Source organism: Ostrea edulis, chromosome 2, assembly GCF_947568905.1.
Source record: "Ostrea edulis chromosome 2, xbOstEdul1.1, whole genome shotgun sequence".
Classification (NCBI taxonomy): domain Eukaryota; kingdom Metazoa; phylum Mollusca; class Bivalvia; order Ostreida; family Ostreidae; genus Ostrea; species Ostrea edulis.
In genome coordinates, this window is record NC_079165.1 from 38121892 (window position 1) to 38146664 (window position 24773).

The following is a 24773-nucleotide window of genomic DNA, read 5'->3' on the forward strand; positions in this document are numbered from 1 at the left end:
ATTTTAACTTTTAGATGACACATTTTACCCGAAGAATGCTTGAAATGTGAAAGATATATAATAAACTTGGATCGATATCCATTTCTTCTGAAAATTTCGTAAACAATAACATACCGCAATCTTTGTTTACAAAACAAATATGAACTCTCTAAATTGAGCTTCTGTGATAATGTATAACCTTAATTTTTATGTGAAATCATTTGAACACATTATAGACAGTAGACTCTGGTCATTAAAAGTGAAAAACAAAATTTTGGAGAAAATTGTGAGTCAGTCCCTTTAAGAGTTCGCGGGTTTTTTTTTCAATTAGAATTTTTTAGATGGAATTTCCAAAAGTTTTGAACAAATAGTTTGAATTGGCGTAAACAGTCTTCAAGATTTCAAACCACATGATGTTGTAAATAGGTGGTAGATCTCTGGACAGCGAGTTCGCCGCACAAGTGTAGCCTATGACCTTCATCATGCACCAATGATACTTGTATGTTGTCGGATAATTCAATAAATTTTAAATGAAAGAATTCTCAATAATATTTTTATTATTGCAATTTTAAAAGATTTCCCCTATATTTTGATATAGATACATGCTTGTTTTTTTAAATTCCTGTAAAACAGCAATCGATTGAAAAATGCTAGTAAAAATTCAATTTTGCTAGTTGGAAAATAATCCACTAGCTAAAATTTGCTAGTAGTGAAAAAAGTTAATTTCGATCCCTGTTGAGATGGTTCAAAGATCTGATCTGTCCCATTATTTTATTCTGCAGCTACAGTTGACTTTAACCGACTGATGATCGGCCAATAATGAAATCAGTAACCATTTGTCTTATTTTAAGTATAGAAATAATATATAGAACTTTGCTTAATTTCAAAATAATGTAAGCATTACTATTCTAATAAAATTGAATCTTATATAAAGGCAGTAGTGGATATAGAGGGGGGGGGGGGGGGTACAGGAGTTGCAATCCCCTATTTTTTGGCTGAATTGTAAAAAAAAAGGGTTACTTTTTTGCCCCCCCCTCCCCCATTTCTTGAGTGGAAAAGGTACAAACCCGGGCTGTAACCATATGGAGCACCATAATCACATGCTATATAACTAGATTCACAGTATACAAACGTTCTACTTACATAACAATTATATTGGTGCATGGAAGTCACATTTACGAAAAAATTTCTGACTTACAAAAATTCTACTTTCGGTTTGAATATTTATTCTCCAAATAAACAATTTTTTACTCTTTCCCTCCCAACTTTGAATTTCGTTGATAATACAAATTCTGTCTGATAGGAAAATGTGGACCCGTAAATTAAAGCGATTTATTTCAAGATAAATTCTAAAGATAATCATACCTCCGACTGATGATTTTGATCATTCACTAGGTCTAACAGGAAGTCAGTGGATCATCGGATGGGTGTAAAAAGAGACCCCAGTACGCCCAGTGTCACATACACGTCGAATCATGCAAGAAAATGGTAATAAAATGTATATCTTGCAAACAGTGATTTATTTCAAGTAGTTAATTAGACAATTTCAATAATTCACAATTGTTGAATTATCTGCATGTGTCATAGTCTAAACTTCCGTCGCTCTCGGTAATTCTAGATCCCTGCAGTCTGGGAATGCTTCGCGATAGATTCACCACGAGTGTAACATCTCATTGCAAAGGCTAGATAATGACTCCACCCTGAGGAAAATCTAACAAACCACTGGTTTCCGAATTATTATTATAAAAAAATAATTGATTTGTAAAGCGAATTTGTAACAGGATCTGAAAGATTTTATACCGTCTGTTGCATAACTATATAATTCCAATGCTATTTATTACATTTGTCATGTGCTTCTGTGATTTTGGACTTTGTCAATGTGCATCCTTATGCTCCTCTGGGGGCCCAAATTGGTTGAATAAATATTCTATTACAATTATTTTGATTGGACAAAAAAAATCTAAACGAGAATTTACACATCACGATAAATCCCCAAACGCTATGTATACTACATACGCGCATGAAAACAAATAAAATTGTGCGGGGGGAAACTATTCTTTCTTTTTTTAAATTGATGATGCAGGGAACGAATTGGAATTATAAGATCCAAATCTTCTTTTTGAAGAATTTATAGATGTATAAACTCTGGACATTTTACTCACAAACATATAGGTGCTTCGCAATTTTATTCAGTTTGTGAGTAAAATGTCCAGAGTTTGTTGAACACGATAAACACAAACACGCCATTGTTGATGATTTTTTTTACACACACACGCGCGCGCACGTGCGTGCGTGTGTAATCGGTCTTGGGTGTAAACAAGATGGTTAAGGTCGTAGATTCGTTTAAGGTGGGTCGATCCTCATGTGACTTATCAATATTAATGGTTAAAAGTGCAAAATCTGTATTAATTTCCATTCAATATAGTTTAATTTAATCAATAACCAAAGAAAATGTGTATGTTGCCACATTTTTAAAGATGTCAGACATAAAAAAAAAAAAAATGGAAGTATATGTTAACATCAGAAAACCACACATTTTCGTTATACAGAATAATTAAAATGGATAAAAACTTGTTGAAATGACAAATTTTAAATGTCAACAGTTTAAAAAAAATGTTAATTCCTAAATATGTATAAATTAATTGTGGATATTAGGGAAATCAATCATGTATAATAGACATACAGTAGAAGAAATACCAGCATAGGAGTTATTGCCCTTGACAAAAATGTTTAATTACAAAGAATTGATTATCTATGGAAAATATAAACTTTTTCAAAATCAATAGTTTACCAGATTTTTTATTTTATGCAGTGAATAAAATTCTTCTGAAAGATATATTTCTATCATGTGCAAAGGTTAATTTGATAAAGATTTTTGCAAAAACCTATGACATCACACGAGGATCAATTAACCTTAATAGTGGGAAACAATGAAAACAACCCAGTTTATGGATCTAGGCTACAGCTTCCGAAATAAAGGTGAAGCTGCTTAAACTCTTTTATGAGGACAGTTGTTGGTGTTAGCAAATCCTCTATAAATGAAATATATACTTTATACTTTTAAGAACTCAATAATGGCAACACCCTTTGAAATCTCTTTCAAAACTAGATTTCCTGAACTATTTCATAAAAAGAACTCAGGAATTCCCACCAGGAATGCAATTTACTGCAGTACATTATATTCATTTTTTGTAATATCAATTACTTATAATTGATGGTTCAAAGAATTATTTCCTTTGACGATAAATGAAAAACAAAACAAAACATAATTTCTATTCTTTAAGTAAATAATAAGTTTTAAGTAATTTAAATGCGCAGAGTGATATATGTGTACAGAATTTATTATTTTAGTAACTTATTCAATAGGTCATCATAAAAATATAAAACTAAACTAATTACAACTACCACATATATATAACCGTGATAATAAATAAAAGAAGAAAAGAAAACAGACCATGGACTATGTAGCTCACCACAATTTAGCTTAATTGCAACGTGAAAGCCAAGTTCTCTGAGTACAAATACTACCGAGCAAAATTTTTCCTGTAGAGAAAACGAATTGTAGCTGTCTTTAAATGAATTATAGTGCACAACAGAAAAATCAACGATATCATCAATTTGAATTAATGATGTTATTATTAATTCGTGCAAAATGGAAGTATTAATTGATTTCTCTAGCTGAATTAATTGTATCCATAATCATATGAAGGTATTTTTAATTCGATTGTTATGCGTAGGTGTATGTTAATTTGGCATTCCATATTTAAAGAAAAGAAAGTCATCTTTATCTAAATATACAATAAATAGAATCGAAAAGCCACTATAAAGCATATAATACGTTAGGCATGAAACATACACGATAACGCACTTTAAAAAACGTACATGTACACATGAAAAATACATAAAACACAATATATCAACACTATATACCCTTATAACCCGCCCCCTTCCCCGGTTCTACTAGCCTGAACTTTGTGGCATTTAACTACAGTTGTTGACATCCCTATAAAAGCGATTCTCTATGAAAAGTCATGCCCAGTTTACTATTCAGCAGGAAAATAAGATATCTCAATTTCATTTTAAATATAATCTCCTTAGAAAAAGAGATATCTCTTTTAGGAGGTCCGTACTCGGGATTTATAGCATTGTCATCTTTTAAACGTATAATTTTTATGCCTTACATGGAATGGGAATTATGAAATTTTAAAACTAATACAGCGTGTGTTAAACTTTACCTTTCTGCACTTAAACATACTTACAATTCATTCGCATAAACTTGATTTGTCTGTTGGTGTCAACACAACACAAGCCACATCAATCAATCATTGCATCAAATAAATACATACTCAATCCACATATAGAAGAGTTTAATGCTGCTAGATTGAAAATGCATAACGACATTTCTGCACTTAAAGTGTAACATAGGGGAAATCATCATATAGAATTTGAGAGTTTAATTAAAAGAACATACATCTTGGGAGTATTATCACTTTTTAATTTAAACAATATTTTATTATGTATGAAACATAAATGGATTAGGCAGCAGGCCTGCAGCCATATAAGCCTTCTCCAATAAGGTACAAGGTGATTACATGTATGTATAATGATGAGCATGAGTATATATACAATATGTATGATAAATATTGACAATATAAAAATCAATACATAATTCAAAAGTATGAAGATAGAATACATGTATCATGTATCACATAGCATGTCATGATAACATGGGAAATGTGTATTGTAGATGTATAGTAAACAAACAAAAACACAAAAAATGCCAAAAATAAGGTAGATGGTTAATAGAAAATAAGAACTTTGATAACAAGTAAACATAAAAAAAGAAAAGGAAAAAAAAAAGGGGGGGGGGTACCGGTTCAAGGCTAAATACATAATACATACACTAGTAAGAGAATAGATAAATGCATTACAAATACATATTTTAAATGCATTGTTAAAGTCTTTTGCTTTGAAAGATGTAATTTTGAACAAATTTGAAGATCTTTGCATTATCGTTGAAATAAGAGTTTCATTTCCACAGAGTAATAATTCTAAGGATGCAGCTGCATTGCATTTATAGATTCAAATAAATTAAGTCTTAGTTCTGAGAACTGGACACATTCAAAGAAGAAATGAAATGCATTCTCAGCATGATAACCACACATATCACAAGTAGCATTATCTCGAAGAAAATGACAATGTAAGTCAACATGTAGGTTACTAGCATTATTTCTTAATTGACAATGAACAATATTTAGTCGACGTTTACCTAAATTAAACAATTTATTTGGTTTTCTATAACACACGTTTTTAATAGCAGTTTTAAACGACGCAAGAGTGGGGAGTTGTCTAATGTGAGTAGGTAGTTCGTTCCAAAGTCTGATTGTTGAAGGTAGGTAACTGTTCATGTATGATGATGTCCTATCTTGAGGTAAAATAAACCTTAGATTGTCATAGTTTCTTAGATTATGTAAATTTTGTGAAGGAAAGTAAGGTAACAAAAGTTCTTGAAGATAGTGGGGAGCAATTCCATGAGCTATTTTGTAAAATAAAAGAAGTTTATGAACTTTTCTTCTGGTTGATAAAGTGTCCCACCCTAATTCATCATAAAGTGCTGATCTGGAAGAATTTACTCTCATTCCCGTAATAATTCGTGCTGCAGAAACCTGCATATTTTCTAGCAAACTGGCTTCTCTTTCAGTACAATTGTCCCACACTCAAGATGTACAAAATGTTTGAGCAATAAACACTTTACAAATCAGTGGGATATCATGCAGTGCTGCAAAGCCTGTAAAAACAAAACCAGGGCATAATTCATGGTATGAAAAGTGTGAGCTTTATACAGAGGCAGATCCGAATGTTATTCCATTCGGTGGAAAAGACGACATTCTTTCAAATTTTCACCTTAAGGTGGCTCACTACACCCTGAAATAGTTTCTCAAATCAGTACGAATTGATTTAATAATCACAAAAGATATGATGATATATAATAAGTATAGATCTATATATGTAAAAAAAAAAAATTTAAAAAAAAGGGGGGGGGGGGCAGAAAATATGCAAATTTAGATAAAACATGATTTTCAAAAAAATTATTTCAACACATATGAACAAAAGACTCTGGCGGATTTGAACTCGAGATCTGTGGTTCACCATTCCAATACTTTAATCACTGAGCTACGATGATAGACAAACAAATCGATCAATACAAATAATTTCACAAAACATTTTTAAAAATCGTCATCTTGTAACGTAGTGTCATAGAGAGTATAAGCTTTTCAAAATATTCGGCGTTGAACACAAATCATCGGAGCCAAATTCTCCGTCAAGGCCTCATTACGTCACCTACGAGCAAACGAACTCTGGTGAAAGTTTGTCATCGGAGCATGCATATCGGTACGTAAAGACTGCGTTTTCAGGTTTAATTTACATAACTATATATGACAAACAATATTTCTGGTGTCAATAATTTTTTTTATTGGCTTCTGTGTTAATTTGCTCAATTTTGGCATTTTTTGCCTTTTGGGGCTGCAAAAGAGGGGATTTCAATCTCGCTTTCCTCGAAAATTAACCTGATTACTTTTGTTGATTTTTTTTATATGTTTTAGGATAAAGTCAAAATGTTATAATAAATAAAATTGAAAAAAATTCAATGAGCGGTTTTTTGGGGGCTAGCTATCAATAGCTACCTTAACTTGGGTTTATACTAATTTTTGATTTTTTCTACAACCCCTCTTACAGATTGACATGACTTACAACACTAAACAAATTTTCATTGCTTAAAGTGCAAGAACTTGTGCTTAAACCTTAGGCAATTACTTATCCTTTATCTTTGAAATTGTCTATGATCTCTACGTACATAACTTCGTAACCATCGATAAAATAATGACAGTAAAATAGCTACAATTCATTCAAGTTACAAAAAATAGCCACGTGGTCTTAATTTTGCACATATGAAAAGGCGAGGATAACGAACAGTGATCAATTTCATAACTCCTAAAAGGAACACAATTTAATAGTTGGGCAAACACGAAATCCTGTACATACTAGAGGTTGGATTAAGCGTCTAGGAGGAGTAAGCATCCTCTGTTGGCTTGTGTACAGGACTTCAGCTTCCCTTCCCCTCCCTGCATTTTTTAATGGTATTTCGTGTATATTTTTGATAAAATATTAAACTTCAGTATTTTTATTTACATGTATATGGAACACACAAATCTCGCATAGAAACCGTTTTTTTTTTTTTTCAAAATGTCATATCAATCATAAGAGATGAAGAAGGTGTGATAAAATCTGCACTTTGCGCACTAAGAAATCCTATCGAAAGAGCAACTATGAACTGAAAAGAACGGTAAATTTACTGATGATTCTTGGATTAATTGCATCGCTATTTGGTGCGCAATTTCTTATCGCCGTTCAACAGCAGAGTTTATATATTTGAATGGAATACACAAATCTCGCATAGAAACCGTTTTTAAAAATGCCATATCACCGATCATAAGATATGGCATTTTTAAAAACGGTTTCTATGCGAGATTTGTGTATTCCATTCAAATATATAAACTCTGAAGTTACATATTTCATCAAAAATACGTCCGAAATACCCAAGGAATTGAACATTTAAAAATACAAGAAGGGGGGTACCGGAAGTCCTGTCCACAAGCACCTGTGGGCCAGATAGATAGCTCAGTTGTTAGAGCACCTGACTGGAGATTCAGGGGGCTCGGGTTCGAATTCCGGTATGGTCTGTTGTATTTTCTCCCTTCCTGTTACACTTATTGAACTCTTATTGACCTGCATCTTCCCGAGACAACGGTGCCTGATCCGCTCCGCTTCATATAAACAATGGGGCAGATCAGAAACTCTTGACTCGGGAAGATAATTTACCTGGTAGGAATCGTTGATGAGTGGTGTAAATAATACATAAAATGTACATAGGCGTAGACCTAGATTAACCGCGCGACGTTTCTCAACACTAAAGCTTTCGTGACATTTTAAGTTTTCGCTTGGATCCCCTCAAAAAGTGAACGAAAGACAAATTAACCCAAAAACAACTTAGGTATATTACCTGTATATGGACATTTCGGAGTCACTGTAGCAAAGAAGGGGAGACTTTTTTGGGGGTCAATCAGAAATTGAACCCGGGATCCTTGCATAACCAGTTTGGTGATCTAACCGGGACAATATACATGTACGAAGAATATCACACATTCCGAGAACTTTTTACATACTAAGGATATTCGTGACTGATTGATTGTTTTACGAGGATGTTCATGTGTAGCATATGGAGAAATGATATCTGTATTACATGGAGTAAAATCCAGCAGTCTGGCATTTCAGAGACATTTCTTCATCTCATAAGTGAAAATAAAACTTTTAACGTGCTCATACTCAAAATCCGCCATGTTTGTTTTGATTACAACTCTGAGCAAGCTCCCAGCATACTCCAAAAATCTTGAGCATGTACTTCACTTGAGTATTAGAATGATTTTATAAAAGTGTTATAACCTTCACCATGTTCACATTTGAGTATGAGTACGATTTAGAACACGCAGTTTGAGTTTGAGTATGAAAATGTGCTCAAAAAAGTTTTATAACCTCCAGGCCGGAAGATTTCCGGTATACATTGTACAGTATCATATATAGAACTGATTTTGTATGAACAATGTATTTTCAATTTTATTCATTTAATTCAACATGCAATTTTGAACAAAACATGTTTCAATTAAAAAAAAAAAACCCACCTGAATACTGCTAATATTTGCAGTTATTTTTGTAGTTCTATTTCAAATTGACAAATATACGAAATTCACCTTTTCTTAATTTTTGGACATTTGGAAATGTTTTTATAAAAATCAAGATAAGGAAATATGCTTCCAACACTGTAAAACTGAGTTTTTCGACACCTCTGCGGGACTGCATTGGATATTACACGTAGTCTTGTGATTTTTTTTTTCATTGTTCTGGAAAATTAATTTTTTCGGATAGCAAATCAAAAGTAACTTTGTATTCCTTTTTGTTTTGACAGTTGCATGCTGTTACTAGCAATTCCGTGTGCCCAAATATAAGAGACTCTTCTATTTCCTTTGCATTAGAGCTAAGAGGAACACTCAGCTCTCCAAGTTTGATACATCCCTTCTCGTCAATATATTTAGGACTTTCTTCGTTGGAGATAAATACGCCACATTCCAGAGATGGTTCCCCTGGTTTTAGGGCCTGGAATAGATGCGATCTTTTATCCCCTGGTTTGATCCTTTCTCCTTTCGCAACAAATCTAAAAAATGCGTCTTTGCACCTGTGTTCATTACCCATGACGACTTTCTTTGATTCCAAGTGTAGCCTTTTATCGAATTTCGGCCATGCTTGAATTCCATAAGTATATCGTGCGACACGTTCGGATATCAGATCAGGTTGATGACCGAAATAGACAGCTCCTTTAAGGACTGCCAGGCCCGCCTGATTAGGAATGACCACTCTGCACTTATCTTGAAATTTCGCTCTAATAGCGTTATGGACAACACTGCACTCCGAAAAACCTCCGACCATTAATATTACTTTCAAATCGTCTTCTATAGTTTTGAGAAGCTTTGCTAAATGGTCAGACAGCATTTTTACCGTGGGGTCAAACATACGTTTAAAAAAGGAACATTTCATCTGCAATTTTCCGTGTTCACATTTTAAATCATTTTTGAATGACGATTTTTCAATAACTTCCTGAAAAATAACATCGGACCGATTAACCTTAAAATCGCGTTGAGTTTGTTTCCCCACTATTTCTGCAAGTGCCACAGGGAGCCGAATGAGAAACATTTCGTCTTTCTCAGTCTCCTCTTTACTTTTGTCGTTTTCCTTTTCTTCCTGTTTGGGTTTGTTCAAATCAAAACTCCTTTTTTTTATTTCAAAAGTTTGCCAGAAGTCAAAGTAATCTTCGATATAATCTGGATGTGATTTAAACATTTTCATAACATCTTCACCGAACAATTCAGTCAAAAACTTTTGGAATGCCTTGTCAACACATATTCCTCCCCAGTCACCCCCACTTGCGGGGACCAACTCTGCTAAAGTACCATCTTTCTTCAGTTGATGGACAGTGATATCTGCAGTCCCACCTTAATAATCATAAAAAGATATAATCACAAATTATATATACGAAGACTGAAATAAACGAACAGATGTTATTTTTCTGAACAGAAATTGATCGTGATCGTCATACTTGTAAATACATTTTCAAATGTATTTTTAATCACTTTTTAGCTCACATGAGCTGAAAGCTCAAGTAAGCTATTCCGATCACCCTTTGTCTGTCGTCTGTCTGTTCAGCTGTCTGTTCGTAAACTTTTTAATTTTCATCTTCTTCTCCTGAGCCACTGGACCAATTTCAACCAAACTTGGTACAAGTCATTCAAAGGTGTAGGGGATTCCAGTTTATTCAAATGAAGGACCATGCCCACTTCACTAAGATATAATCACGAAAATACAAAAACAAGGTGGGTTCTTTTAAAAATCTTCTTCACAAGACCCACTGGGCCAGGAGACTTCAAATCCACACGAAGGCTTCCTGACATGTGGGTTAGAATCATGGCCCAAGAGTAGGGCGAGGCCACAATAGGGGGTCAGTTTTACATGGAAATATATAGAGGGATCTTTTAAAATCTTCTTTTATAGAACCACTGCGCCAGGAAAGCTCAAATTTACGTGGCAGCTTCCTGACATAGTGCAGATTCAAGTTTGTTAAAATCATGCCCCCGGGGTAGGGTGGGGCTACAATAGGGGGATCAAAGTTTTACATGGGAACGTATAGGGAAAATCTTTAAATAAACTTCTTAAGAACCACTGGGCCAGAAAAGTTTACATTTACATGAAAGCTTCCCGAAACAGCGGAGATTTAACTTTTTTAAAAATGCATGACCTCCATGCGTAGGGTGGGGCCGCAATAAAGGATCAAAGTTTTACATACGATTACATGTATATGGGGTGAATCTTTAAAAATCTTCTTTTCAAAAATCACATGGGCAGAAAAGTGAAAATGTACATGAAAACGTCCTGAAAAAAAAAAACACTTCCAAGTTTGTGGAATTCATAGTTCCGGGGGTAGGGTGGGGGCTCCAATAAGGGATCAAAGTGGTATTTGCTGATATACATACATGCATGGGAAAATATTTAAAAACATCTCTTGAACTATTTAACCTAGGACATTCATATTTTGTATACAGTGAATTGGAAAGACCTTTCATGTGATGCAATTGTGTGTGATCTCGTGACCTTGACCTGGAAGTTTAATTTATTTTTAATAAAAATCTGATCTATTCAATATCATGCAGAAGTAGAAATTTCATATTGTGTATGTATATTTCTTATGGCAAGACAGTTAATTTCATATCGTGCCCTTTGCCTTTGCGACCATGAACTCTGAGTTTGACCTATATTTAGGAACACACAGCCTATCAAATATATCTGTAGCTATTTTAGACGGGCTTTTAATTTTATGTATAGATTATGGCAATACCTTATTTGTGAAGTTTGATCTTTTGACCTTGATCTGGGAGTTGGACCTACTTTAGAACACTCTAGATCTGACCTATTCAATATCTCCTGTACTATTTAAGACAGATCTTTGGTATTTTGTATATAAATTTATTATGACAATACCTTTTATTTCATACTTTAACCCTTGACCTTGTAACCTTGAAATTTGACCTACTTTTAAGAAAATGTAACATATTAGATATTTTCAGAAGTATTCAACTTAGGGCTTTCATATTTTGTACATGTATATATATTTTTATGACAAGACGTTGTGATACAATCAAATTTAATCTTATGACATTGACCTACTTTCTTAAAACCTGACTAATATATATCTCCTGAAGTATTTAAGGAAAAACTATCATATCTGTATATTGATTTTTATGGCAAAACCTTGATTTACTTCAGTGTTTGACCTTATGACCTTGACCTGGAAGTTTGACCTACTTTTAATAAAAATATCATTTATTCAATATCTCCTCAACTATTTGAGATAGAGCTTTCATATTTTGTATATATATTTCTTATGGCTGGGTCATTCGTATCATACCATGATCTATGACCTTGTGATCTTGATCTTATCCAGAACAGCAAGAGAGTGTTAGTCATATTAGTGTTGAGGCATTTCTTTGTTATGTGAATTGATTTTTCAGTTATGTTGTGATCCTTTGAAGCTATGTTGGGATCACAATATGGGATCAAAATGTTTCATGGAAATAAAGATTGGAAAAAATGTTTTAAAATCACAACAAATGAACAATGGCAGGGCCGAGATGATTCAGGTGAGCGATGTAGCCCATGGTCCTCTTGTTTTTTGGTTTTTAAATATTTTTTTATCAAAATTATAAGTATCATACGTTGTCACACTCGGAGCACCTTTCCCTTTTACGACTAGTCTCGTTCAACCAAACGTTCGGCTGTCTCCGCAAATAACCGACGAGCAGAGAATCTGGTAAAGATTCACGATGATAACTGTTACCGCTAGGGAGCGCTAATTTAGTCTCGGTTTTATTCTCTCGGACATTAACAGTGATTTGATGTTAATTCATTGACCCTTCAATAGTGATACTAATGGGGAAATCCTTACTACATGTACAATAGAAAAACTGCAATCGTTGTCAGAAATTGTAATTTCACTTTTGCCTCCCAAAGTAATTTTGGTAAAATTTATTACAAAACGGTTTTATCCTATGCCAATTTACTATCAAAATTTCATTGAGTCTGCCTGTCACAAAATCTTGTGAACGTTTCTTCTCCTATATGGGCTATCAGATAGACTTGAAACGTTGCAAAATAATTCATTGCCATTTGTAGATGTTCATATTGTCGGAACAGGAGGATCCAATTATTTTCCTAAAACTTACATTAGTGGATCTAAGAGGGATGGAGGATGTAAAATAGTTTGTGAACACTGTTCCTCTTATATGGGTTATAGGATAGACCTGAAACTTTGTACGATGCTTTATTGCCATTTGTAGATGTGCATATTGTAGGGACAGGAGGATTCAATTATTTTACTAAACGTTATAGTGGATCGAAGAGGGGTGGGGGATGTAAAATAGCTTGTAAACGCTTCTCTTCCTGTATGGATTATCCGATAGACTTGAAACTTTGTACAATACTTCAATGCGATTTGCAAATGTGCATATTGTAGGGACAGGAGGATCCTATTGTTTTCCTTAAAGTTAAAGTGGATCTGAGGGGTGTAGGGTATAAAATAGTTTGTGAACACTTCTCCTATACGTGGCTTACTGGAGTTCATGATGTCTATGCTCATGCTTTCTCCTCCATACCATTCAGTACATTAAGGAGAAATTTCATTTGGAGCACTTCCAATTTGGTGAGATGGGGAAACATTTGTTTTTCATAAAACAATATCTAGCTTAATAGGAGGTTATATGATGTACACTTTGGTGGGAAGGTGCATTTCGTAATACTGTCTGACGTGTTTCATACAGATTGTTAGACCGCTCGTGGCACACTAATTTTGAGTACGGATAACTCCGTTTACCTGATCAAGATATAGGGCTCATGGCGGGTACGACCGGTCGACAGGGGTTGCTTACTCCTCCTAGGCAACTGATCCCGCCTCTGGTGTGTCTAGGGGTTCGTGTTTGCCCAAGTCTTTATCTTGTATTGCTTATGGGATTTATGATATTGATCACTGTTCGTTATCTTCACCTTTCAATATTCAATATTTTGACAACGCTTTTACACGTTTTTCAACAGTTCAAACATAAGTACATGTGAATTACAAATATTGAAACAAATTATAAAAACATTGAGAAATAAAGCTTACCGCCAAGGTCAAGGACCATGTATTTTGCACCAGATTCCTTTCCTGCCAAGAAGAAGCTGCTGTTTTCTGTTGATTCTAGATGCATCAGTTGACAGTATATTGATGCTGCTTCTGGTTCTAAGGCCACGTGTAACTGCTCTCTTTTTATCCCAGTCTGAAAAAGTCTTTAAAAGTTACTGATTCTGGCACTGATTTTCTGTACTTTCTTAGTATACGTAGCCAAACTAGTAAACTACTAACATGTGATTCTATTAATTGTCTGATTTATTTTCTTCACCACTATTGATTTATTTATTGTTTGTACAGTAATAATTCCATACTATTCTACAACGATATAAAGTCCCCGCTAGAAACGTTTTGGAAACATATACAAGAACGTACATACCACCAGTAAGGCTATATTGAATAGGGAATGTCTATATATGATAATGATGAAAAATAGGAATACCAGTGCGCCAAGTTTGATCTCTCGCAAGCAAAGAGTTCACAAGATATTAAGCAGCCAATATTTCCTCATGTCTGGAGTAATTTGACCCCTGGCCTTGCGACCTTTACTCCTTAGGGTATACCAGTATACCAAGTTTGATGTTTATCAAGGAAAGGATCCTTACGATATTGTGCAAACAATATTTTCTTATGTCCGGAGTAGTTTGACCCCTGATTGATTTTGATCCTGTCACCTCCAAATCAATATGGATCATTCACATTTCAATGGCTACCAGTGTAAGAGATTTGTTTGTGAAACAAAGAGTTCTCAAGATCAATTGATCCATCGACTGATCGACAGATAAATACAAACCGATATGTCCCCTCTTTTTTAAAGGGACATAACAAGCAGGCATATATTTCTCAAACCACGATAATAAAACCCCTTCATCATAAAAGATTTTACAGTCGATTTATGGAAACTAGTAAGAAAACAGTTACATGTACCGGCAAACCTGGAGAGAACAAATTCATTTCTTTAACAGAGGTATACCTTTTCTGCTGCCTCTCTCATAAACATTTTAGCGGTGTCATCCCAAATGGCGGGCACAGTCACAACAAAATCGATGTCTTCTATAGTTATCTCGTCCTTAAGGCGGTTGGCTAACTCCTCTAACAAGTGGTCTTTCATATAACTGATGCAGTAGGTGAAAACCTTCATAGCATCCACTGATTTACCGTTCTCAGCAAGGCACTGTGTTCTCCGGTGAACTCTCTATAATGAAACATCACACTGTAAAAATTATGTTAAACGGGTGTTTATGAAAGGTGAAGATAACGAACAGTCATCAATCTCATAACTCCTACAAGCAATACAAAATAGAGATAGTTGGGCAAACACGGACCCCTAGACACACCAGAGAGGTGGGATCAGGTGCCTAGGAGGAGTAAGCATCCCCTGTCGACCGGTTTTACACAGACTTGTTTTCAAATGGAACACAGAATGTTCATTTCAGGTAGCTGGATCCTCATGTGACTTTTCAATATTAATGGTTAAAAGTGGAAAAACTTTATTAATTTCCACTCAATATAGTTTAATTTAATTATTAACCAAAGAAAATGTATATGTTGCCACATTTTTAAAGATATCAGACATACAAAAACAAAAGTATACGTCAACATCAGAAAATCACACATTTTCGTGAAACAGAATAATAAAAATAGATAAAAACTTGTTGAAATGACAAAATTTGAATATCAACAGTTTTAAAAACTGCTAATTCCTAAATATGTATAGATTAATTGTGGATATTAGGGAAACCAATGTATAATAGATATCCAGTAGAGGAAATTCCAGCATAGGAGTTATTGCCCTTGACAACAATTTTTAAATCATAAATAATTGATTATCTATGGAAAATATAAACTTTTTCAGTATTAATAGTTTACCAGATTTTTTAATATATCCAGTGAACAAAAATCCTCGGAAAGATATATTTATATCATGCACAAAGTTTAATTATTAAGATTTTTGCAAAAACCCATGACATCATGCACATGAGGATCGATCAACCTTAAAAAAAAGTGAATTAAATCAATTAACACCCAATGTTCAGATTGGCATTAAATATACTGCATGTTATTAATTCATCTTCAACACTTAATAAGACACTACAGGTCATTTTGCGCAAAAAATTATGAAATGACAATTTCCCCAAAGCTTTCTCAAATTTTGTTGCATACTAGTAGTTTAATGTATAAACTCTGCGACAATAACACAAAGTAATACTTTTTGACGACCCTGTAAAAATACATTGAGGCTCCTCCATGCGGTCTGCATACGCATGCGCACAGACGGTAAACAGTGCAGCATGCCGTCTAGTTAGAGAAAGCACATGTGTAGTGGATAGACCCAGAATTGTGACATATTATGCGAGAAAAGGGGTTAAAATAGAAGGATAAGGATTAAATTTACGTGGGAAGAGCTAGGAGACACACAAGCAAGGTTTTAAAAGTAAGTGGTATTTCTATCTGAACACGCAGGTTTAAAGTTAGTTTAAAAAATAAATAGGGACATCCATGGAAGAGCATTTGTTAGAATAAGGATTTATAATCAACCATAAGAAGAAGGGAATAACCCCACTCTTGAAAAGCGAGTGTGGACCCCTTTTAAAGTTTCTACACAACACGTTTGCTGTCAGTCTAGTCGAATGTTGGTACTCGCACCTAACGCGGTAGTTTGGTCGCAGTAAAATGCTGTCAAAATGGGGGTATTTGTATTTGTAACTTGAGAAGGACACCCCCTCTCTCTTTCTCATTCGTCTTTCTCTTTTTTGGTGCTTTACAGGTCAAATGAAAAATATGTACTTGACCTACATGGAATCGATGAAGGTATGTAAAATTGTTAGGATATATATATATATATATATATATATATATATAAATTGACGATCAGATGGAGTTCAATCACATAACATTTATTTCTCTACAGGCTGTTTCGTGAGGGGATGGTTTCCCCTCACTCGTCGGGAGAAAAATGACATCTAACGAAAAACATCCGCGTGGCTGAGAATATGTTACACAGAAACATACTGGATAGTTGCTAAGCATGATTACACACAGGATTGAGTAAATAGAAATTTATGGGAATGACGGCAAGTGCTGACAAGTTCTGAACGCTTATTCAATGAAGATTTTTCGGGATGACATATTATAAAGAATTTCTCTAGAATACAGAGGTTGCACTTTTTTGAAATGTTTGAGTATGATGATGTTTTTCCTAAAATTTCCCACTTGATTTTGTAGTCAATATTTTTGTCTTTCAATGTCCATATGAATTTGCTGAGCTCGGTGGTATTCTTTTTCGTGGAATTACGGAATGAATGAGTGTGGTTGGCGTATCTTAATTTGAACTCGGTGTCTGCTAGTCCCACGTAGCTCTCTTCTTGTCCATTATCGGCTCTGACTCTAGCTAAATACACAATTCCGTGGGCGCGACATTCACCGTTGAGCGGGCATTGGTCTTTGTTTCGGCAATTACACCTGTTACATGTATCTCCGGTCTGGCGCACTTGTTTAATTGAAGCGTTATGCGAGTCAATTACATTTTGCATGGATGGCATACAACTGTATGATATTTTAATAAACTAAACAGAACAGCAGAAGAAATCGTTCCCGTAACATCACATGGTTTAACCCCCCATATGATAGTAACGTAAAAACAAACTTGGGTAAACAGTTTCTCAAAATTATAGATGAGTGTTTCCCGATAGGCCATGTTCTACGCCCGATTATCAACAGAAACACTATTAAAATATCATACAGTTGTATGCCATCCATGCAAAATGTAATTGACTCGCATAACGCTTCAATTAAACAAGTGCGCCAGACCGGAGATACATGTAACAGGTGTAATTGCCGAAACAAAGACCAATGCCCGCTCAACGGTGAATGTCGCGCCCACGGAATTGTGTATTTAGCTAGAGTCAGAGCCGATAATGGACAAGAAGAGAGCTACGTGGGACTAGCAGACACCGAGTTCAAATTAAGATACGCCAACCACACTCATTCATTCCGTAATTCCACGAAAAAGAATACCACCGAGCTCAGCAAATTCATATGGACATTGAAAGACAAAAATATTGACTACAAAATCAAGTGGGAAATTTTAGGAAAAACATCATCATACTCAAACATTTCAAAAAAGTGCAACCTCTGTATTCTAGAGAAATTCTTTATAATATGTCATCCCGAAAAATCTTCATTGAATAAGCGTTCAGAACTTGTCAGCACTTGCCGTCATTCCCATAAATTTCTATTTACTCAATCCTGTGTGTAATCATGCTTAGCAACTATCCAGTATGTTTCTGTGTAACATATTCTCAGCCACGCGGATGTTTTTCGTTAGATGTCATTTTTCTCCCGACGAGTGAGGGGAAACCATCCCCTCACGAAACAGCCTGTAGAGAAATAAATGTTATGTGATTGAACTCCATCTGATCGTCAATTTATGTAGCTCCGTGAGGCCACGTCGAGCACTCTAGAAGATTATATCGGAGATTTATCCCAATATATATATATATATATATATATGTATGTATATATATACATGTATATATGTATATATGAATTGTTGATAGAATTCATTACATGATGATAAATATACACTTATTTACATTATAAATACCAAATTTATGAAATTGTCAAATGGAGTTGTTTTATTAGTTGTAAAATATAAATTTAAAAATATTAATTTAAACTTTAGTGTACTAAACACGTTTATGCTTGAAAGTTGAGAGTGGAATAAACATGTTTAATTAAATGTGTGTTTATAGTAAGCGTGTTTCCAAGCAAGGCATAACGTCCTTGAAGGTTTTAAACACCTAGTCTATTTATTCATCATGCAGGTATAGGAGGTTATAAAAGTTGGCTCGGGCTCCAGCTCCAACTCTAGCTCGAATTCAAAATCATACTCCTAGGAGTACGTGGTCAGATTCTAAGGTTATAAAACATTTCGAGTATGTACTCCTAGGAGTACTTACTCCAGTTTTCGAGCTCGTACTCAAAACGTTTTTTAATTACACAAGCGGCCTTTTTTAGACTTCTTCCGTAATGGCGGCGCCCATGTGTTTATGTTGACGGCAGTTCACAGCAATATTCCAATCCTTATAAGAGTTATTTAGTACCAGTACTTTGCTAAAACGTTCTAAATGTTTTTTAAAAAGAGATATTCGTTGAATAAGATGTAATTTCTGTAAAATATATATGCTTGTATATTACCATTTTTACTGTGTTTCATGTATATATCATAGACATTTACAACATAAAATTTCGCTATCGTCTGCAGAGCTGTATAGCCAGTGGCGGAATTACAATTCCTGAAACATTAGGTTACAGACTACTAATTTTACCCCTATTTCATTGTAGTGCCCGTTTATAAATAGAGGTTTTTTTTTAAAAATTCTTGGGAATGTATGTGGGGTGGATTTGTGTTTATTATAGGGCATAGATGGAAAGAAGAGGGTCTGAAAATTGTTTTTAAAAATTATAATAATGGGAAATTCTGCTCTTAAGTGTGTAGTAGGAAAGGAAGGGTGTAAATAGGCCATTGTTTATCTGCTTCTCAAAGGGAAAGGGAAATATGCAGGGTAGGGGTTACTTGCGGTGTCATAACAGGACTTGTGTGCGGTGGATTTTCCTGAAATTCACAAATATTTTTGGACCTGAATTGCTCTAAGTCTGTGTCAAATTTCAAGTAAGTTGAGGCGGTGGAATTTTTTATATTAATTTTTATGTTATAAAGGAATGTATAGCAAAATAATTGGTAGTCTGTGTCCATTAGATACTTTACCATTTTCCCGTTCGCACTCCGTTTACAGTTTTGCGTTCACCGTTCACAAATCGCCGTTACACCAAAGTGAAAGGATCGATCTTCATAACAAGGCAAAAATGAAAAAGGAACGTGTGCGTAAGAATGAAAGTAAACTTTAATTTTCTTATATCAAAAATTTAATTTATAAAGTTCAAATGTCAGGATTATCAACTGTGAAAATTCAAGGAAAATTGCAGATCACTCACCAAAATAGAATAAATCATTTTCATTATATTACAAAACATAATTATTGTTTGGTTTAAAAGTGGGGGGGGGGTGTTAGTTCTGAATGAGAGAAGAATGTAAGAACCTGCAGTTATGAATTCAACCCTTATACATGCACACGTTGCACAGGACGAGTGCTGGTACATGAACAAAAATTAGGCAGTTTATGACAATCAATAAATACCTCACATCCCCCAACAATCTCCCCCCCCCCCCAATTATCAATTTTGCATTTACAAGGTTGGGTAAAAGCACAATTTATTATTATTTTCCTTAAGCCCCCCCCCCCCCCCCCGCTATCTTAAAAAAGTAACTTGATGCTACATTTCAATGCACAATCGTGCCAAAATGTCAAACTGATTTGACAAGTATTTGTGATTATTTTACGCCTATGTTTATGAAAGACATTGTCAATAAATGTATTTACTCCTTTCCCCAACATTTGAAACTTTTGTATCGTTTGGTAGAGAGGTTAGAGCGTTCGCCCCGCATGCGGAAGGCCGGGGTTCGTATCCCGGCCGCGACAGACCTAAGTCGTTAAAACAGGTACAGTTCCATCGCCAAACGCTCGGCATAAGATGTGAATGTCACGGGTCCTCGGAGATTACCTTAAAAACGGATGACTCGTGTCACAGTAGGTGTGGCACGCTAAAGAACCCTCACTGCTCAATGGCCGTAAGCGCCGAAAGCCCTTCACCGGTCTTGGTGACGTCTCCATATGAGTGAAATATTCTCGAGCGAGACGTTAAACAAGATACAATCAATCTCTGATATAAAGATGTAATTTTTCTCGTACATTTCTGTCCTACATATAATATACGTGTAGTTCAGTATACAATAAACAGTTTTATCTGCATCAAATATATACAAATATATATTGCACAATCTAAATGTAATTCATGGTGACACTATTTTGTACATACATTAATTCTGAGATTATTTCCTCAGGTCGATATACTGTACATATAGTTGCAATATAGTGAATTACACAAAATGTACGTGGGAATGAACCTTTTATACTATTTAGAAGCGTTCAGGCATCAACACGAGGTACCTATACCACCCTTTTTACGATCATTTCATGAGAAATAGACATACAGATGTATTCAGAACTGTAGAACATTCAGTTCCCGAATCGATTATATATACTGTGTGTGTGTGTATATATATATATATATATATATATAAGTAAGCGGTGGGTGCCTCAGGTCGCTGATTTGACCCCGGGCTGGGGCGAAAATTGTCAGTACCTAGTTGTGATTATTTAGTGCTTTATATATTAATTAATTGATTATCACATGTATCGTTTAGATCCTAGGGGTAAACGTAAGGTTGGGTGTTATAATTGTTTGTTTGTGCTTCATTTTAAATATTCTATACAATTGCATCGAGAGATCCACTCTCCTTATAAAATATCTTAAACACTAAATGACACAGCGACTGTGTGAGATTGCATCAGTGTGTATAAGTAGCGCTTTAGGAGCATAACAAAACTTCCTTTACTTAGGGGAAGTCGTTGTTGCCGAGTGGACTTACGCACTGGTTTGACAGTCTTGCTAGGCGGTGGGTGCCGCAGGTCGCTGGTTCGACCCCGGGCTGGGGCGAAAATTTAGTGCTTTAAATATATATATATATATACATATATATATGAAATATTTCGATGCAATGTGCATCATGTATGATCCTCTTAAATGTACATTAAATTACTGTATCCCATTTCCATTCTCAATGAGCGTGTAGCGTGAGACAGCGTGGCGAGAATTCCATCGTCATCGAAAGCAAGTTTTTAGACTTGCTTAGATGGTCGAGCGGTCTAGCGCGCTGGTTACATGCTGCTAGGAGATTTGGTTCCGCAGGTCGTGAGTTCAACCCCGGGTAGGGGCGGAAGTGGGTATCCAAATAAAGTGAAATTTTCCGTGCTTTATATATATATCATAGGCGTAGATTGGATTCGAATATTACCGAGGCAGGGGGTCTGGGGGGCTGCGCCGAAAAGGCCACGTTTAAAACTAAAATTTTCGACGCAAACCGCGTCTTTATCAAGAGACGTATATTACATAAACAAAATAACACACACCACGAAACACGACAAGTACCAATAATCTACATAGGTAACAAGAATGATACACTGTTGATAAACTGCCTTTTCGGTGCTTTTATAAATAAATTTCTTTACTGGCCTTGTATCTTCTCAGATCCGACACTTTATGAAAGTAGGGTGTTGTTGGGTTTTCGTGCTTATATATATATATATATATATATATATATATATATATTCCCTACCTTTGTTATAAAATAAGTACAATCAAGGGTAAAATCCGAAATATTCCGCTTTGCGTTCACCGTTTAAGTGGGGAAGTAGAACGTTTCAGGGACAGTACCCCCCCCCCCCCTCTTAAACTTATAGAATTTAAGGTAAATCGTGGTATCTTGTTTAGAAAAATGTAAACGATAGAAGAAAGCAATAATTTCTTTTACTCTCTGAGAATTAATGACAAAATTTTGATTTATCTAATAACTTTTTTTTGGGAGAACTTACTTTTTTTTCAAAACCCCTTAAAATTTGCGTTATTTCATCAATTTCACATTAAAAATGACAGAAAATAGTAAAAATGACTACATAGGACATATTTCAAGCCCTATAAAAGCTGTAAAATCCAACATAGAAATCTCAGCGTTACTAGTAATTGAAGGAGGGGTGGAATTGGAAGGTTCCGCTGAGTTGGAGATGATAGGTCTGTAAGCTGAAGCAAGCGATCCATAATGGTGTGTGGTAAGAATATATATCTTGCAAGAACATCATCTGCAGATAATTCTTCTAAAGGGTTGCATGATCTGTCTCTGATATTGTGTGGAGCACGTTTCCTAATTGGCATTTGTCGGTATGCAGTCATTTTTATAAAAGCAAACGACACTTTGAGTACATACTTTAAATCTCAAGTAAGCTATTGAGCTTACTCGAGATTTAAGTATGGCATACTCCATTTGGAGTATGATTTCCTTACTCAAAAGTTTTATAACCCACATTTAGAGTATGTGCTCCGGCTCAAAATTTCAAGACAACTTTCGAGCCTGATTTGGAGCCAGAGCTTGAGCCAGTTTTTATAACCTAAAATTATTTGGAGCCATACTCCAAATCTTTTTTTCGAGCTAGAGTTGGAGCTGGAGCCCGAGCCAACTTTTATAACCTCCTAGCCAGGTGTCTAAATGTCAATTGCCAACGTGTTTACTTTGTTTATCATATGCCATAATTTGGTGCACTTCGTTTTCACAGGAAACATTTTTTGCCATTTTGCAAACGTTACAAAAATTAACAGGGGTGAGTTTGCTTACCCTCTTTAATTCAAGATTGAATGAAAATTACATTGATTGGGGTCAATTGTAACTGTTTCATCACAACAGTTTAAAAGCTCCCCTTAAGTAAATTGATAACATTTATGTTTTGATATATACTAGAGAGAGAGAGAGAGAGAGAGAGAGAGAGAGAGAGAGAGAGAGAGTAAAACTGAAAAGTGAGGAGGCAAATTTCAACCAATGGATAGAAGTTGTGAGGACAGAATTGCACTGGGGACAAAAAATGTCCTCACAATTACGTCCTCATAAATGTGACCTACAGCATGTGAAATATGTAGATACAAAATATTAGCTTAGTGAGGAAAAGTGGTGTGAGGACATGTCCTCACTAATATTCTCTCTCAAAAACCCTTTCCCCCCCATAATTCGAAAGAGAGTATTAAATAGATGTTTATAGGTATCCCTATAGCTATACCTAACACAGTACTTCTTTGCCTTTAGAATAATATATGTGCGTATTCTCTTTTACACATTGTGAGGACGTCCTCACTTGCATGTAGCAGGTTTGGTCGGAGAGAGAGAGAGAGAGAGAGAGAGAGAGAGAGAGAGAGGGAGAGCTTTTGAGTTATTTTATATCTGTTTATTCACCAATCAAGGGCCCTCGGGGAAATGAAATGTCCAATTTATAAGATATCGTACATAAGGAGTTTTCGTTATGTATTACCTTTTCAAGCGTTGTTTTTAATATCATCTTAAATCGTTGGAAAAAGAAATACTTCTCGGGATCTTTTTCCTCATCAGCAGTGATGGAGGCGTAATTTTTTTCAGCTTGAAATCCAAATGAATTGAATGATTCATCATTGTTAAGGAGAAGTACACTTGGCGCCTTGTACGAGAGTTGTTCCCCGCCATTCCACGTATTGGTGATGACTTTTGGCCACTCTGCCTTGAATGAGTAGGCGTATCCCGAGTACGTTGTCCCGAAGTCTATAGCGGCTACTAGTAATCTGGAGGACTGTGAAGGTTTTTGTTTTACGGAAGTCTGAAGACCTACTGTTTTAGCAGCCATTTTGTGTTATTATCATTTACTTTCGGTTTGTACAATAAACATAGCCGATTATTTGACCTTTAAATTTGGAATCATTCCAGTTCCATGTACCCCTTTTTAACCCTCAGTTATTACATGTAAACATGATCAAAACTTACCTAAAACATTCTTTAGTAATGTATATATGACAGATACATATAATACAGGTATATTGTATAAAATGATACAGCATAATATATATATATATTTATATACATACATATTATGCTAACTAATTAAAATCGGACTTCTTAGATCCGCGCCGTAAACTCTTACATAGAGCGTTTGGCGCGGATCTAAGAAGTTTTATATATATATATATATATATATATATATATATATATATATATATATATATATATCTATCTATCTATCTATCTATCTATCTATCTATCTATCTATCTATCTATCTATCTATCTAAGTTTAGATGCTACTGATTATGCAATCTAATTTAAACAGTTGCGGAAATTGTGTTTTACATGTACGTGTATACATTTCATAGTATTTAATAGAGATTATTAGAACTTAAAATCAGTTGATCTGTGAATTTTTATTTACTATTGTGCAACCT

At 34.9% G+C, this 24773-nt stretch overlaps 3 protein-coding genes across 5 annotated transcripts in view; 1 reads left to right on the forward strand and 2 right to left on the reverse strand.

The window, feature by feature from the left end:
• LOC125682838 (heat shock 70 kDa protein 12A-like) overlaps positions 1 to 1425 on the reverse strand; it is a 14291-nt gene extending 12866 nt beyond the window's left edge. The window contains exon 1 of one of the 2 annotated variants that reach the window (XM_056153927.1): positions 1345 to 1425. The gene's annotated coding sequence lies outside the window, so the exon portion shown is untranslated. Of the gene's footprint in view, positions 1 to 1122 lie in introns of both variants that reach the window. The other variant, XM_056153928.1, reaches the window with a different exon arrangement.
• Positions 1426 to 8634: 7209 nt separating this feature from the next.
• On the reverse strand, positions 8635 to 24243 carry LOC125680510 (heat shock 70 kDa protein 12A-like). Its single transcript, XM_048920178.2, has 4 exons — positions 23839 to 24243; positions 14778 to 14999; positions 13799 to 13952; positions 8635 to 10082 (listed from the first exon to the last, which is right to left on the reverse strand). Exons 1-4 carry the CDS (start codon positions 24181 to 24183, stop codon positions 8929 to 8931), a joined length of 1875 nt encoding a protein of 624 aa, XP_048776135.2. The 5' UTR covers positions 24184 to 24243; the 3' UTR covers positions 8635 to 8928.
• The window catches only part of LOC125680523 (60 kDa neurofilament protein-like), a 64611-nt gene continuing 63857 nt past the window's right edge, over positions 24020 to 24773 (forward strand). The window contains exon 1 of one of the 2 annotated variants that reach the window (XR_008799925.1): positions 24020 to 24137. The gene's annotated coding sequence lies outside the window, so the exon portion shown is untranslated. The remainder of the gene's footprint in view (positions 24138 to 24773) is intronic. The other variant, XR_007371984.2, reaches the window with a different exon arrangement.